Source organism: Perissodus microlepis, chromosome 15 (genome assembly GCF_051167445.1).
Source record: "Perissodus microlepis isolate ML-2025 ecotype Zambia chromosome 15, ASM5116744v1, whole genome shotgun sequence".
Taxonomy (NCBI): Eukaryota; Metazoa; Chordata; class Actinopteri; order Cichliformes; family Cichlidae; genus Perissodus; species Perissodus microlepis.
This window is the reverse complement of record NC_140475.1, coordinates 13,149,258-13,166,378: the sequence shown is the minus strand read 5'-3', so window position 1 is coordinate 13,166,378 and position 17,121 is coordinate 13,149,258. Positions and strand designations below refer to the sequence as shown.

Genomic DNA, 17,121 nt, shown 5'->3' with positions numbered 1-17,121 from the left:
ACCGTGTTTACATGAATTGCAGGCTCTTGTAATTTTACATTCCAACTTCCAGATGTCTGTGATTTTTTAAGACACCAAACACAACCTCTTCACTTGGCCTGAGACAAGAAAGGCAACAGATCTATAAAGCCGGGCAAAGTAATTGAATTGAACAGACAGCTAATGGAGGGCGCGTGTTTTGTGTTATTGTGGCCGGGGACAAGCGAAGGGGAAGAGGGACAGGAGTAGGGGAACGGAGAGGGAGAGAGAGGGAAAGCGTCTTTTTAGAATTCCGTGTGCAATTCGACATGTCCCCTGTGCTGGATGTGAGGAGGTGACCTTACGTCCTCGTGTTCCACATCCTCTTCCTCCTGCTGATCGGTGTGCAGAACACGGCCTGCAGGAATACGGGCCAGCTGCAGACAAAGGTCATACAGAGGAGCCATCAAACCTGGTACATACAGAATACACATGTAGACACTGGGAGAAACAAACACTGTCCAATCAAATCTGCACCAGCGACCTACATACATCTGTTGTGTTCTACGATCGGCTGCGGGCTACAGCAATTACGTGCATTGTCAGTGTACAAAAACATAACGAAATAATCAGAAAACATGTTTGACTTTGAGATGCAATCGGTGCAGCCAATGCAAATACCCAGTTGCTACCACATGAAAAACTCACCCACACAGATGTAAAGGCATATTTATGCGCCAGACGCTTGATGCACGCAGGCATAAGTGCATGCGACCACATAAAAACATGCGAGCGCGCTCACTGCATTCTGAACAGCTCTGCAAGGCCATTGTGTTGTTTCAGTTGCCTGTGATACCAAGGAGACAGAGCTCGTTGACATTCCAATAAATCAGGCATCCTGATGGTGTTGACATGAAGAATTATAGCGTGCCATCACAGCCATGTCCACACAGATGATTTTCACTGAATGGAAAATAGCTGTAAAGGAAGGGCATTGTGACAAAAATGTTGCCATGTTCCCAGTGCTTGTAAAATAAGAACAGTAATTAGCGTGCTCCAAATGGCACTCATATGTACAGACGGAAAGCAAATTGTAGGAAAACCAAAGTCTTTGGCTATTACAGTGGGATATTTTTTTGGCATAGTTTGGGTCCCCTAAGAGCATATGGTCACTTTAAATCTATACAAATCTGTTCTGACACATATACGATATATGCTATATAAACACATTTATTCCCTTTCTGTGTCTAAGAGGCACAGCTGACAAATGGCATCACATGTTCACACAGTATAAAACCTTAAGACTCTGCCTACAGGCTTATTAGCATGCAGTATATCGGGGAAAGGCTTCTCAACACCATTACCTGTCAGGCCCCTCAACTCTGCATAAGCAATGTTCCCTCTATCAGCCACTTCAGCACAAACTCAATCAGTTCCTGATGCTTAACACTAACCCAATCACCTTGTGCTAATGCCATGCCACTTTTGCTTAGGATAATAAATGAGAAATGTCCACAAGTGACCCGAAGACACTGACAATCAGCCAAGGCGGGCAGCGTGTTCAGCAGGAGGAGGTTCATGGGGGAAGCAAAACAATCTGGAGAAAAAAAAATGAAGCGTGGGTTGCCGGGAAGAGAATGGTATAGGAGGATGTGAGGGGATGTGATGTGGGGGATTGCGAGAAAAAGGGAAAAGGAGAGGAACAGAGATTGCTGTTGGGAAACCAGAAGAAAAAAAGGAGAGCACAAGTCCCACGTTGGGGTGTTAAAATAAAATGGTATCCGCAGAGTAACGATAATTGTAGCTGCTGGGGGAAACACTTAAAGGCTCCTGACTAAGTGAATTGAAATGAGCTCCAAAGATCATTACACACAGGGACATTATCACCAGTGACAGCGTTATTCCAGTCTATTGATCCATTCTTACAATAAACTGATATCACTTGAATATGCCAATAAGTCTCGGCAAAATCTCAGCAAGCTGAAACGATTTGCTTTCGTCTCCGCAGAAGCGCTGATCCACAAAACAGGTTTTCGACACATTCACACTCTTTCTTCCTGCTGATAATGTTTTGAGATTCATGTCTTATCAGCCATTTAATCTGTACCACTGAAAACACTTTTCTGTCCTTTTGTGCTGACATGTGTGTCTTTCTGCTCTTTCCCTTATAGGTTTAGTCCTTATGAGTGGTACAACCCGCATCCATGCAACCCTGACTCAGATGTAGTGGAAAACAATTTTACGCTGCTCAATAGTTTCTGGTTTGGAGTTGGGGCACTCATGCAGCAAGGTAGTTGCCTCAGCCTGTGGCTACAGTTGCTTTGTGGAGCTGGAGCTCTCTACACCCCACTGTCCCTAAGGGTTGGGTTTTTTTGTTTTTTTTTTAAACTAAGCCAGAGGCAATAGAGAGAGACCTCTAAAAGACCACACAGAAATTAGAATAAATGTGCATATATTTTAAAATAAATGTAACAGACTTAGGCTCATGGGAGCATGGGCTAAACCCGAATATGTAAACTAGGAACATGTTTCTAAAAACAACAGTTTTACAGCCTTTAGTCCACTTGAGTTAAATTAATGAGAGTGAGAGTGATTCTTGTATAAAATGCATAAAGCGATTCTGTTTGCGAACAGACGTGTTGTTGAGCTCATTAGCTGAAAAAGACTTAAAAATAACATTCGCTTAAAACTATGCATTCTGTAAATATGTTACTGTAGCAATGCCACTAATATCCGAGTGTCCTCTTCTCTTGCCTCTGGCCTATCAGCACCTAGAGATCAGTGGGGTGTGGAGTCAGGATGTGAGGTTACCTTGGGTACATGACTCTCTGGCCTAACCAGCCTGTTACCTCTCCACACAGTACTGCACCATCGATGTTGATGTGTTTAATTTGATATATGAGATTTATGCAAACACCTTGTTCTCTTTGAATGGCACTTTCCAGTAACTCTTGCATTATTTAAAGCACTCCCTTGTGACTGAGACGAGATAATTTCACTTGTTTGAGATCCAACAATCTGCTTGTTTTGAGAGCTCTCTCGAGTGATTTAATCTTGATGCGAGTGGCACATCTGCCTGCGCTGAGAACTTGATGAGTTCTCGAAACAAGCCCGTTTCTAAAGGCGTTAGTCCTCTCTGGCTTTTGCATGTTAAAAATAAACATAATGAGAAGATTGGAATGATAATGACTTGTTGAAATGAATGCATCTTGCTGTTTAACTTTCACTCTTGCCGCCTCCTTCACCCCAGGGTCAGAGCTCATGCCCAAGGCCCTGTCGACTCGAATAGTGGGAGGCATCTGGTGGTTCTTCACCCTCATCATCATTTCCTCCTATACAGCCAATTTGGCTGCTTTTCTCACTGTGGAGAGGATGGAATCGCCCATAGATTCAGCCGATGACCTGGCCAAACAAACTAAAATCCCATATGGGGTGGTGGAGGACGGTGCCACAATGACATTCTTCAAGGTAGCTGGATCTACGACGATGTTTGTGCAGTGGCTCTGTGAATAATGTTATTTTCTCACACATCAAATTTATAATCCTTTTAAGATTTCTCTCCTGGTTGATTTTCCATCACCTGTGTTTGCTGTGCAAATAGCAAACACTCCATGTGCAGTTAATTTGTCAGAAAAATGCAGAAGAGCAACTGGTGTTGAAAGTGCAGCCATTTTTTTTTTTTAAAGTAGTCAAAGTAATCCACTGAATATTGCACCTGCAGACATCATGCATGGGTTGCAACTCCAGAGAACAGTGGAGTTTATTGTCTTCCTAAGAAGTAGTGCCACATTTATAACCGATTTGCTGGTAAAAATGCAGGAAAATTACTTTCCTAGCCATACAGTTTGTCGTTGCAAACATTTGTGAAAGAATGGTCCGTTCTAAGAGGTCACTGAATTCGACTGTGGTAGTGTAATAGGATGTCACCTTTAGAAGCCTTTGTGAAATTTCTTTTCTCCTAGACATTCAGCATTCAACTGTAAGTGGCAGCACTCTGGAACCACAGCAACTCAGCCACAAAGTGTTAGACCACATAAAGTTACAGCTCGCAGAGTGCTAAGACGCATAGTGCTTAAAAGTTGCCAACACCCTGCTAACTCAGTAATGGCAGAGCTCCATACCTCCTGTGGCAATAACATCAGTACAAAAACTGTGTGCCGGTAGCTTCTTGACATGGGTTTCCAAGGCTGAGCCATTGCAGTAGGTAACATGTAGTTGGCCCAGTCCTTGTGCCCATGTCGTACATATATCTGTTTTAAATTATAAATGCAACATTCATCAAAAAGATGTGACTGTTTCACAGCAAAAAACATACAGTAATTCCCTGGTTGAAAGCGCCTGATGCAGCAGCATTAGGAAGTGTCTGGTAACAATAAATTAAACATAAACCAGATTATATGAATTGCCTCCAGTGAATCATTTGTGCAAAGCTAGGCAATTTCAATTTAGCATGAAGAGCCTCCACCATTTAAAAAAAAAACACTCTGAAAGGTACTTATATAATGTGAGAATGAAAAATACAAGCTATAAAAAACAGCTTGATTTATAACAAAAGAAAAGTCGTATTTATGGCTCATCTAAATCGCCAGGATTCAAACTTTGAGTTCTTTTCATCATAGAAATATTAATATCATCATTTCATCATATTGTTTTTCAGACATTAAAATGGACCTATGATGCTTTTCCTGAGTTTCTGTGACAGTGTTAGATGATCATTGTAACATGGCCAAAATTGTACACAAACAGCTAAAAAGCTCAAGGTTCATGCTTTGCTACAGACAGGGTTTTTTTTTATCTTGGACATGCGTAATGTCTCAGAGAAGAGATACCCTTGATGGTCATTTCAGGCACCCGGCTTCGAGCACAGCAGCCTCATCAATTTGCAGTCTTCTGTTTGTGACGGGAAGCCAATAAAAACCTTAAACAGAAGGTGGCCGTAAAGGGGGAGGACCGTAAGAACTTAGCAGCTCCTCAAAGCCTCAGAAGAAAATAAATAGGGTTTATTTTTGAACTGTGAGTCATGTAAAGCTATTATAGTCTAGGAATAAGAAAAAATGTGCAGCTGAAAATGAACATAATAGGTCCCAAACACTGTGCAAACGATGATATGATATTTTCTCCTAATACTTCTTGGAGTCTCATTCAGATCCCACTCTCTGGTTACTTGCAGAAGACAAAAATCTCTACCTATGACAAGATGTGGGAGTTTATGAACAGCAGGAGGCAATCTGTGATGGTAAAGAACGTGGAGGAAGGCATCCAGCGTGTCCTTACCTCAGATTATGCCTTCCTCATGGAGTCCACTACCATTGAGTTTGTCACCCAGCGCAACTGCAACCTCACGCAGATTGGAGGCCTCATAGATTCCAGAGCCTACGGCGTGGGAACACCTATGGGTAAACGACCTCTGCATCCCTCTGTGTTATAAGCCACTCGGATTAAGTCTGCAGATACTGCAGATACTGTGTGACGCATTAAGGTGTGTTGTGGGAATGATGGAAAGCTTTGAAAAGGGAAAGGTTGATCTTTATCAGCGAGGTCACGGGTATAATGGTTAGACACAGTGAGGTGTAAAAGGTGTAGCTTAATGAAAAGTGAAATGCCTAGAAGGTTGAGTTTATGGATGAGGTTAAAATGACTCACTGCTTCGGCAAGATCTTTCTATTCATGGTGATTTTCTCACAAGATTGTTTCAGAGGCAGGAATCGTGTATCAAACTCTCTTCACAAATACTTTTAATGGTCTGTTTTCATTTTATTTTATGTTCACGTAAGGCAACACTGTGAGTGTCAGTTCAGTGCAATTCCCTTTGACTTACTTGACACCGGCATTAATTTCAGCACTAAACCACAACTAAAAAGCACTTCAGAGAGTATAAAACAAACTCTAGGAGCTTGTTTTCAGAAGCCGCTTTGACCCAGCTCCCATCAAAAATTTTGTATTCTGACTTTTTATACCATCATTATCCAGGAATGAGGCAGATGAGCTAAAAGTATCACAAAAACAAGTACAATCATAAGAGGTTTGGTGCATTAAAAGCATTGTTTGTCAGGGTTAATCAATGCACAGCTCACAGCTCTAGCGTTCCCAAGGACCCTGACTGAAAGCTGTTGATGGTTCCCATTCAAGTGTCACAGAGGTTAGAGTGGTCCTGACGAGGCCACAGAGAACTCTGCTACCAGCTGTAATGGTCACATCTATCATGAATGATATGAAGGCCATCAAAATACGGAGGATTAATTTTGGCCATCCGCATCTGGACCGGGCTGCCGCTGATGAGTATGGGGCGGTTATGAATCTGCAGGGATGCCGTGATTGCCGTGGCTATAACAAAGCTGAGGGGCTGCTGTGAAATATAGGCCCACTGTGGCTCCCTAAGTGCTGAAGTACTTAGACTGATGTCCTTGAAATGGACACATAGAGACTGGAGCATGGATCACTTCTTTTTTCTTTTTTATTCATGCAGTAGTATACTTTATATTTTTTATATATACATATATATATATATATATAGATAGATAGATAGATAAAATAGGAACGCATCACTTTAATTCAGCAATAAATGGTTCTGCATTTATATAGAGATAAATATTCACTCTGAAGAATATTACTTCCCACTTTCTTCTTTCTGTCTAATCCTTATATTATTAAAGAAATAAAGCCGATTATGGCCTGCAAAAAGATCTTGAGATCGGAATCTCGATGACTTTATTAGTTCAGAAGTAGTTTTGGCAGAATATAAAAATTAGTATTTTTTTTTATTATTATTTTTGATGGTGGCCCTCTCCTTGTGTCCTTTTTCAAAACCATGTGAGCTCTTCAGCTATCATGTTAGCCACCGGCTCATACCTTTTGGCCTCCTGAACAATGTTTAGCAGCTTATTCCCTATAGGGCTTTTACAGCAATAAAGCAGAGCAAGACATAATAACATTTTAACCTTTTAGTGCTTGATGGTTTCCCAAATCACAAATGCTTCATCCACTGCTATCGACTTAAACTGTGATCGCATTAATACTTGAGGCCAGACAGTGTAGGAGTGATGGATGATCTCTGGTGTTGAACATCTGTCAGGTAGTTGTGTATGCACAGTGTGTCAAGCACAGCGCTTTTCCCATTCGCCCAGGCCCCGCTCTCCATATCCTCCTCTCTAAGGACCCATCCTATTAGCATTTATCCAAGGCCCGTTTTGTTAAGCCATCATTAATCATTTGAAATATGAGAGGAGCCTGAATCAGGGGACCCAGATACTAGAGAGATCTCTGATTTTTCAAATGAAGCAGGCATATGTTTCCCACATACATAGTCAATTGCATCTAAGGGGCTGTGCTTTACGCGCTTTGCATATCGACTGTATGAAATGCACGAAATATACCGTGTGTTGCAAGTCTGCTCTGGTTTATCATGTCAGTGTACTCATAAGCTCAGCACGGGGAGAAAAACACAAGGTTACAAAATAAGAGAAGAAGAAAAAACAGGCAGGGATAGCTCAGTAGGTAGAGTGGTGGCCCCATGATCGGAAGGTCGGGGGTTCGACTCCACTGAACGGCTACCCTGAGGTACCCCTGAGCAAGGTACCGTCCTTACACACTGCTCCCCGGGTGCTGCATTGGTGGCTGCCCACTGCTTCACTGGGTGAATGGGTTAAATGCAGAGGAACTATTTCCCTATGGGGACATACACACACACTTTACTTTACAGATGCTGCTCCAAAGTCAGTGGCATTGTGTAATTTTCAGTTTTCTAGTAATGTCTCTTTTGTTAGTCTAAACACAGAGATTTGGAGATGAAAGGATGATGGATGGCATTAGATTAATGATAGATGAGACAGAGGAAGACTCAACTAACGGGGCTGACAGGCAAAACTGTATGAGATCAACAAACAGCATGATGGTACTTGTTACCTGGAGCCTGACTCCGTTCATTTCCTTTGGAGTTCTGGCACGAAATGTTCTCTTCCTTTTTAAAACCATTTCTATTATCCTTGAATTATTTTTTTTTTAACATTTCTTTTGTTTCTTTTAAGTCACTCTTAATTTGCACACGAGCCAAATGCCTGAAATGAATATGTGCACCCAGGCTTCATTATGCATGAGTCCCATAATCGCATAAATACACTAACAAGCTCTTAAAGCAGTGAAAACATGAAACATGAACGCTCACAGTAAGAATTAATCTTTCTTGGCCCGGTTGAAGCAAAGTGTGTGTGCGCTGCTCCTGGATCAACCCAGCCGTGTGTTGTGTCGCACACGCTGTGGATGGGAGAGGAACATGACCCCACTCGGCTACCCTGCAACGATTATTCCCGCTTTGATCAGGCCAGCGCCCGCTGCGCCTTAATGCCTCGTCGCTAATTCTGGCGCCTTCCCACTTTCTGTGGATTTGAGTTTGCTCAACATGCATCAAAAAACAGCAATGCAGAAACCCTATCATCAATATACACGTATAATCCCAAACACATATGCATCCATATAATGTACCCCTCACTGGGCTCCTCTGTTCATCGGGACTATTTCTGTCATATGAAAGCGTGTGCAAACAGCAGCTAAATTGTGAGAATCGACAGCAGCTCTGCTCCCCCAAGCCAAGTTATTGTTGCCAACTCCCTGTGCATTATAATAAACACACTGCAGAGAGGAGTGAGAATTTTGGAATAGCTCTGTGAATATGGCGGATTAGTGGGATTTGAAGAAGGACTTACAAAAAAACTCTCTCTAAGCGGCTAACAATAACATGACAGGTTATATGATCACATGCAAGCCTGAATGTGTTTCTTACACCCACTAACACAACAATGACGATCCACATGAGTATTATCCGTGTTTCCCAGTTTCACGATACGCTTTTTGTATTCGCAGGATCTCCATACAGAGACAAGATCACGATAGCTATTCTGCAGCTGCAAGAGGAAGGCAAGCTGCACATGATGAAGGAGAAGTGGTGGAGAGGCAACGGGTGTCCCGAGGAGGAGAGCAAAGAGGCCAGCGCTCTGGGAGTACAGAACATCGGTGGGATCTTCATCGTGCTGGCTGCGGGACTTGTGCTGTCAGTGTTTGTGGCTGTGGGGGAGGTCCTTTACAAGTCTAAGCAGAACGCCCAGCTGGAAAAGGTACAGGCGCTATTAGAGACGAGATTTTAGGCTTCTGCTGTAGCGTGTTTGTGTCAAGGTATGGCTGTGTGGCAGGCAGGATGGGGATCTAAATGAAGGACTCGGGGAGTCATAAGTGATCTCAAAACACAGTCTTAATGCTGATAATTCACAAAGAAAGAGAATAAGATCCAAATCTCATGGAACACAGAGCCAAGGAAACGCACAAGCATGAGGGGTGACGCAAAAACGAACAGAGGGAGGCTCAGACAATATCAACATACACCAGAAGAATAGAAATGGGGAACGGGTGGAAACAGAGCTGAGGACAACTAACATGACTAACACTTAAAAGGAAGTAAAACTGAAAAATAGAGCACATGAGACAAAAGATTATCGAATTAAAAACAGGAGGTAACACATGCAGAAACACAAGGGAGGCAGGAATACACAGGAACTCACAGAATTAAATACGACCCAAATAATAACCACGAACAGAAGTAGGTAGGAAACTAAAACCTGAGAATATAAATATAAAGAAAAAATGAAGAAAAATACAAAACCAAAACTCAAAAGCGGTCTACCTCTCTTGCTCTGCCATTTTAGGAATCAAACTGTAAAAACAAGACACCAAACCCAAGAGACATCAAATGAAAGTGAAATGAAAATTTGTCTTATAGCCCTAAAGTGCATTTTTACAGACCAAGCTTGTTTTTATTTTAACAATTGGCTACTTAAATTGCTTTCACTCTTCATAATGGCTATAGACCTGTGGTGTGGAGACAGAAATCCCCCAGTGCTTTAACCTGTGTGAGTTTTTAGCAGTCAATATTTGCTAAACCAAGCAGGCATTTTCCGAAACTAACTTCTGTCTATGCATGGATAATTTTCTTGCTGATTTTAAATGGGGAAAAATGTTTTACTTGTTTGTTGTTTTTTAGTCATATATTATATTGAATCATCATTTCAATAAATTAACAATTACAGCAACTCCTTCATCACAAACACCAGCATAATAGTATTATACAAATAGTCGCACAAGATGACATCTATTTTAATTCACCGTGTATACATAGAGTGCACTGTATCCACAGCTTCTTTATCCCCCTGGTTACGTTTCTGAATATTTTTCAGGCTGTTCTGTTTGTGCTCTATTTTCGTACTGAGCGCACATGATTCATCACACAGTGTGGAGTATGTATTTTAGTGCACTTTAACTCGTGCAGTGATGTTTCCCGATAATTGTGAGAGTCCTTTTGATAGCGTATGTTAATTATTTACGTCTATAGAATTAGCACAGCGCAGCAGCGTGTTACTTTATTGCAACAGTAATTAGTTTCTTGCTTTTTTTAAGGGCTGCAAAAGTTTCACAGCACATCTTAGCTATCATTAATCAAGAGCTGCAAGACTGGGTCACAATATTCAGATAATTTGCAAATGCCAGAGTCTCTAGGCTGACAAGGTGCTAGTAATTTGCATGCTGACAGCAAGCCTCTCCTTTTTTTACTCCCTGCCAGAGTCCTTCACCCTAACATCACGAGCTTTTTCTCTCTCTTTTTTTTAAACCCTCCTTCTCATTGTTTTTCAAAATTTATTTTCTGTTATCCTTCTTGCCTGTCTGCTTTTGTAATCAGTCTTCCTTCAGACTCTAGAAAATATTTCATTCATATGGCAGACAAATATATGTAAAAAAATGTTGCAAAAAAAACACACCCTAAGCCACCTACAGATATCCATCTCGCACACCTACACACATACACAAACAGAAAAATAATAGCTTCATACTTTAATGCTCCCCCTCCTCTTTTTATCTTCTCCCCTCCTACACTCTTTGAATTTGAATTACATTTTGCATAATCAGAAAAGGAATGTATGAGAATTTGACTTGGCAAAGTTGGTGCCCGGGCATATTGACATTTTATAGGATTTTACACCACATACATAATGCAGGGACAACAGAAGCTCACATTACACAAGTTGCATAAGACTGTGATGTTTTAAAGTGGGTAGCAGTATATTTGGATTTAATCTGCCGAAGTGGATGCTTTGTCCTTTATGCTGTCTCTTTAGGTTTTTCACTTTTATGCCAAATTACAAGTGTTTAATGTTTCTCCCAGAATCCCGTTCTTGGCAGGGTGCAAATGGCTGTGAAACGCTATTTAGACGTTTGTGTGACAGTGACGATTTAAAGGGGGAATCTAGGACATATCAAACCCTTTAAATGAAGGCTTGTTTTCCCAAAATATTCTGTCGAAAAAAGCAAATGAATAGATGCTTCATGTTCTGTTGCGCAGTTACACGATATCAACTGACTCAATGGTTTATTTTATCGCATGTACACATAAAATAAAACTGAACACGTTGACCTTTGTTTTCCCAGAATAGTACCACAAGATCCTTTTTTTATTATTTATTTATATCCTTACAAATTATGTTACAGTACTGTGCAAAAGTCATGAGTCCCCCCTTATTTTATATAGTTTAAACTATATAAAATAAGGGGGGACTCATTGCTTCTAAGAAGCCAGACTTTCATGTGGCTTCCAAGTAATCTTGAACAATAGCACTCTGGGCTTTCTGAAGGTCTTTCAAGTTTTTCTTTCGACAGTGGTTGCTTTTTCACTTAACACTGACTTATGAATCCTACAAGCAGAAAAGAGGCACCTAACCAGTGTTGTGTCTACATATAACAGATAACTTAGCAAAGAACCAAATTTAAATTGCATCTTTAGGCACTTTGGCATTTCTATAGTTGAATTTATGAAAAATACAAAACGTAACACAGTCTGACAGGCATAAAACAGTATTTTTGCACCAACGAGGTTATTCCCAAAGAACTGTTAGCTGAAAACTTGGCATATCAAAGGAAGGTCCAAAGGAAACAGGACAAAATCTACACCAGTACCTAAGAGATGTATGTGGCACTAAATCCTCATCAGAAATGGTCACAGTAAATGGGCAGCTGTCAAGAAGCCATTCTTAAAGAAGAAAAACAAGGAGAAAAGGTTAAGGTTTGCCAAATTACACACAATGCGACTGAAAATCAGTGGCAACGGGTCTTACAGAGTGATGAATACAAATTTGAAATTTTTGGTTCAGACATCAGTAGGTAGAGATAGAACAATAATAGTCTACACGGTGAAAAAGAATGTCCTTCAAGAGGCTATACATGAAGACTGCATAAAGAAATTAAAAAACAGCTTGCCTAAGAGAGTTCAGGCTGTGTGAAGAATAACGGTGATCATACCAAATATTGACTTTCACATTTTTCAATAAATCACCGCACCTATTTCCCATTTTCGTAGCAAACTTTGAAGAAATGAGGGGCAGCTTAAGACTTTTGCGCAGTACTGTACATACATATGCTTGTCGTAAAACCAACATAAAGCCAATAAATACAAAAGAAGGAGGAGAAACAGTTCAGTTTGGCTAATTTTTTCAAGCTTAAAATAGAATAGAGAAGCCCAGCAATTCCCCTTTGAGTGTATGTGGTGACAGTGGGAAGGAAAAAAAGAGAAAAAATGAACACTGAGAAACAACCAATAATAACAATTGCTGCTTGGTGGGTTTAGTAACCCCAGATCCAAAATCTGAATGCCAGAGACAGATGGCGAAGGATACACAGACAGAGAGGAGAGCGGGGAAACTACCAGGGCAAAAAGACACACAGTTGATCACACGCAGTTGTCATCTATATGCATGGGGAGTTAAAGTGAAAGGAGGAGTTCAGTAGAGGATGGAAGAGCAGCCTGGGGTCTGTAGCAGCATAACTAAGCGAGGGTCACCTGACCCAACCCCACCTATAAGCTTTATCAAGGAGGACCTGTTTTTTTTAATCGTGTAAAAAGGCTGTGTGACTTTGAACTCAAACTGGAAGCTGGTTTTACATCTGAAGGTCAGACCTCCTGCTGTACTTTTGGAACCACAAGTAAGAAAAAGGCAGAAAAGGAAACATATTGTACAGCATATAAAAAAGTATTTTCATGTTACACAACATATTAAGGTGAGAGGATGCGCATGGTAAAGCAGTGAAATTGAATTTATGTAGAAATCGACTGATTCTGGTAGAATTAAAGTCACTAAATTTAGAATATCCCAGTGATGGTGCCACCTGGTGGTGAAAAAAGGACACTGTGGCAATTACCCAAGAATACTGAAATGTAATGGACAGGTCCATTACAAAAACATGAGTGGAAAATAAAAAACAACAACAATACCTTGGAGATACTCAGAAAGGACCTCATGCCACCATTAAGAAGACACTGGTTAAAAGAGAATATGCGGCACAAAGACCATCACCAGCCCTCCCTCATTAAACAACCCTGTAGGTCATTTGTGCAAGCTGTTCAAATGACCTGCAGCAGCACTTTAAAGTTAACTAACCTCTGTCGCCCATGTAAATAAATGCATGTAAAATGTGCACTGGTGTCATCAGCGTTTTGCCACACCAGGCTTACGCTCAAGTCTCCTGGCTAAAAGCCAGCGGTTTCATTGTGCCAAAACCACTCTGCCCGCCTCCTAATGCAAATACTTTTCCCTCTCTTTTAGACAGTAAGAACAAATGATCCACTATGACTGTATATCTCAAGAATGTGTTGAACTTTTTTTTTTTCCTTCTTCTTTTCTATTTCCTTCTCGCAGCGATCATTCTGCAGTGCCATGATGGACGAGCTGCGCGTGTCTCTAAAGTGCCAACGCCGTCTCAAACAAAAGCCTCAGCCACCTGTCATCGTTAAGACAGAGGAGGTTATTAACATGCACACGTTTAACGACAGGAGACTCCCAGGAAAGGAAACCATGGCATGAACACTGAATACACCTGGACTACACCCCTCAGTAAAAACCACGAGTGGGGAGACAGGGTTGAATTAATGCTGGCTTAGTTACAGACTGAGTTTAGCCGGGGGGGGGGGGGGAACAAAAATTTAAAAAAATACAAAGAAACAAACAGGATTCCTTTCGAACCCACTTGCTTATGTAGACAGATGTTTCCTGTGGAAATATAGATACCTGAGCAGTGTCACCTCACTGTGACATTCACTTTTTGAAGGGAGATGTAATCGAAGGACTTACGGGTTTGGTTGGTAATATATGTAAAATGACAGAAGAGCCGAGCAATTTTATGACACAACATTTAACTAGTCCACAGTAGAAGTGGACTTAAACATACGCATACACACAAAAAAAAACTAATGAAAAAAAATGTATGCACACACACACACACACTGACACACACACTCTCTCATCTGACACACTTGACAACTGTGCAGAAGGGAAAACTATTGTGACACTTACACCAGATGTAGTTTTTCTGTTGATGTCAATACCCTTTCGTCTTACCTCCATGTGTGTGTGACCCAATCGGTCCCCTCTCCTTGGTGGCTTGAGTTTCTCTCAGATAATTTGAACAAACACTAATCTTACACCAACAAAGGGAACAGTAGTCAGTGCCAAATGGTTTGTTATGAACTGATGTATAAAAGTGATATTTAGTTTTGAGAACCATCTATGCCGACTTTGTCAAATATCCATCATTTTCTTCTATAATGCCTTTCTCGTGCCAAAGTTCTGCCATTGTAAAGAACTTTCTGCCATGCCTATTATTATGTTCAAAGCCTCTACAAGAAATGTATACTGTCAGAGTCCTTATCCATGTCGGTCCTTGCGCACAGTCTGCAGTTTTCACTCTGTATCAGTTGTTGTTTAAAATGCAGGATTTCTACAAAAATGTTTGTTTTTGTACAAGAACAAAAAGTTTTGTAGTACTTTGTATCATGGTAGCCCCTTCTGTGGACAAAATATGTAGCAGATACCAACTCAGCCCTCAAACTCTGACAACTGGTGGCTATGGGGCTTCAAACTCTGCTGTGTAGGGTTCATCATTCTCATCTTTCAGAGATTCAGTCTTTTGTCTTGCCAGTCTCACGGGGCCAGCTGTATATACTATCTGGAGACGATGTAGTGGATTTTGGCAGGTAAGAAACAATAAAACCAGAAAATGCAACCGTTCTGCTGTCAGTGAGAGTTGGGTAGTCACCATAATGAGTCACCATGAACGATGTAGTAAAACATGCAAATGCTCTACGTCTAGAAGGTGTTCATAACTGTGGTTGTGTAGCACCAATATACAGCAAAATTGTTATTTTTATTATGAGTTGTTTTATTTTTGTTTGTTTTGTTTTTCTTATACCAGAATCAAGTCCTAAAAGTATTATTTCAAAACTAGGGGAAATATTTACAGCCAAAAGTAACACAGATATTGATCTTGAAGAGCCAAAGGAAAAAATACCCTGCAGTAATTTCTTTAACATAAACAAACAAGCTTGATATTGATCTCTTGGATGTGTACACTAACCGAGGCATTTTACAGTTGAAAATTCCCCTTTTCTTTGCTGTCTAGTAGACATGCAGTATAATGTGGAATGACTGTTTCTAAATTACCTCACACTGACTATAGCTTTTTTTCCCCCTTCCTGCAAATCCTTGCAGCTTATCAGTATGGATCCATACTGGTAAATCTGCTACAAGCCTGATTGAGTTGGCATGATTGATTGATTGATTGATTGCTCTATAAATAATCTGACACTGCGTGAAAGACATTCTCAGTCTCAGTATGGCCACGTTTCCAATTCGTTCCAAGGGTTTGTTAAAATTTCGTGTTGGTATCAGTAAGTTTGATTTATTAATGCATATTCCTGCACCAGAAGGTGAAAAAAATATTGAAATGAGTCAATTTGCATTTTGAAACTGGTTGAAATAATCTCACGGCACTGTTGGATATTTTTCAGTGCTTTCAGAAAATATTACTTTTAGGACTCACTAACAGACAAAGATGACCTCAGTCAAAGGGGAACCTCACTGATGGGCAGCTTTTGAATGTATAAAACTGTGCATTTGCAGTAATTCTGATGTTGGCGTAATTAGAGCTTTGAGACACTCGTGTGCTACATAGTAAATCTCTCACCTCTGCTCAAATGCCAGGTGTTGCTTCACTCACGGTGCCTAAAAGGGACTTGATCAACCTTGGGGCGCAATTTTCGAGGATAACTCGTGGGCCGAGCGAATCATTTATCCACTAATTGTCTCCAGATGCGTGTTCTCTTCGCCAAGCGACACATCACATTTGGCCCCACAACACTTCTGTGTCTGTTAACTCTGTTCCGTGTTGTGAAATGACAAGCATATCTGATAGGTTACTCCACCAGTGCCCCTGTCTTCCTACACTATTCGGTTAATCATCTGATCTGATATTCCAGGGATGATTTCAAAGACAAAAAAAATGAAAAAAAAAAATCAAATACGCCCACACACCTGTGTTGTACACGAGTGGCTCCCCTATATTTAATGACTTCTTTAAAACAACCGCATCTACGCTTTTATGAGAAATGACAGGGAAGACATGCTCCTTTAACTTGTCAGCTATCTACCAGTGTGGCTTGTCATTTTTTTTCTTTTTTTTTTCTACACACGGCTAAATCTAGCAGTGTGAGCTCAAGTGGTTGAATAGTTTGGGAACATTGCTGTGGGAAACTGATGTGTGCTCGTGGAATTTGACATCCATGCAAGGTTTTACAAATAATGTCATTAAAAATGGTCATAATTGTAGATTTGCCTCTTAGCTTTACTCCAGACTTTGTGGTTCTTTTCCACCCAAATGAGGAAGCAACAGGATATGCCAAGTGAACCAGATGCCATCTAGCCCAGTGTGTATCTAGCCATGTCTTGCATTGTTATAAAACATCTGAATATAAAATACGAAAAGGGTTGATTTATGTAATCAAATCAAATCAAAGCAAGGACTGTAGGGAGGCTTAACCAATTATTTTTCCAGCTTGCTCACCAGCTATTACTGCATCCGCCTGTCTGTTTACAATTTTCTCTGACTACTAGTTTCTAAAATATCTCCAGCTTATGAGGAGGCTGCACAGTCTAACAAAATAGCCCAGGAATGTTCCACTGCACACACTCTGGTTTTTTATTGTTTATTGTTATTTCCTTCCCACAGGCAGCAGTGGACAGTGAGGCCGCTCTGGATTTCAGACAAGGGTTTTTGTTTTTTTTGTTGTTTTTTTTTGGG

The 17,121-nt window shown here is 40.7% G+C and overlaps 1 protein-coding gene across 2 annotated transcripts in view; it reads left to right on the top strand.

Annotated features, from left to right (window-relative positions):
- LOC146371860 (glutamate receptor ionotropic, kainate 2-like) overlaps positions 1 to 13,957 on the top strand; it is a 64,726-nt gene extending 50,769 nt beyond the window's left edge. For both annotated transcript variants that reach the window (XM_084954187.1, XM_084954188.1), the window contains exons 12-16: positions 2,130 to 2,248; positions 3,209 to 3,426; positions 5,129 to 5,354; positions 8,815 to 9,065; positions 13,686 to 13,957. In XM_084954187.1, coding sequence (XP_084810313.1) covers positions 2,130 to 2,248; positions 3,209 to 3,426; positions 5,129 to 5,354; positions 8,815 to 9,065; positions 13,686 to 13,850 — 979 coding nt within the window. In that variant the 3' untranslated portion in view covers positions 13,851 to 13,957. The remainder of the gene's footprint in view (positions 1 to 2,129; positions 2,249 to 3,208; positions 3,427 to 5,128; positions 5,355 to 8,814; positions 9,066 to 13,685) is intronic.
- Positions 13,958 to 17,121: the final 3,164 nt, after the last annotated feature.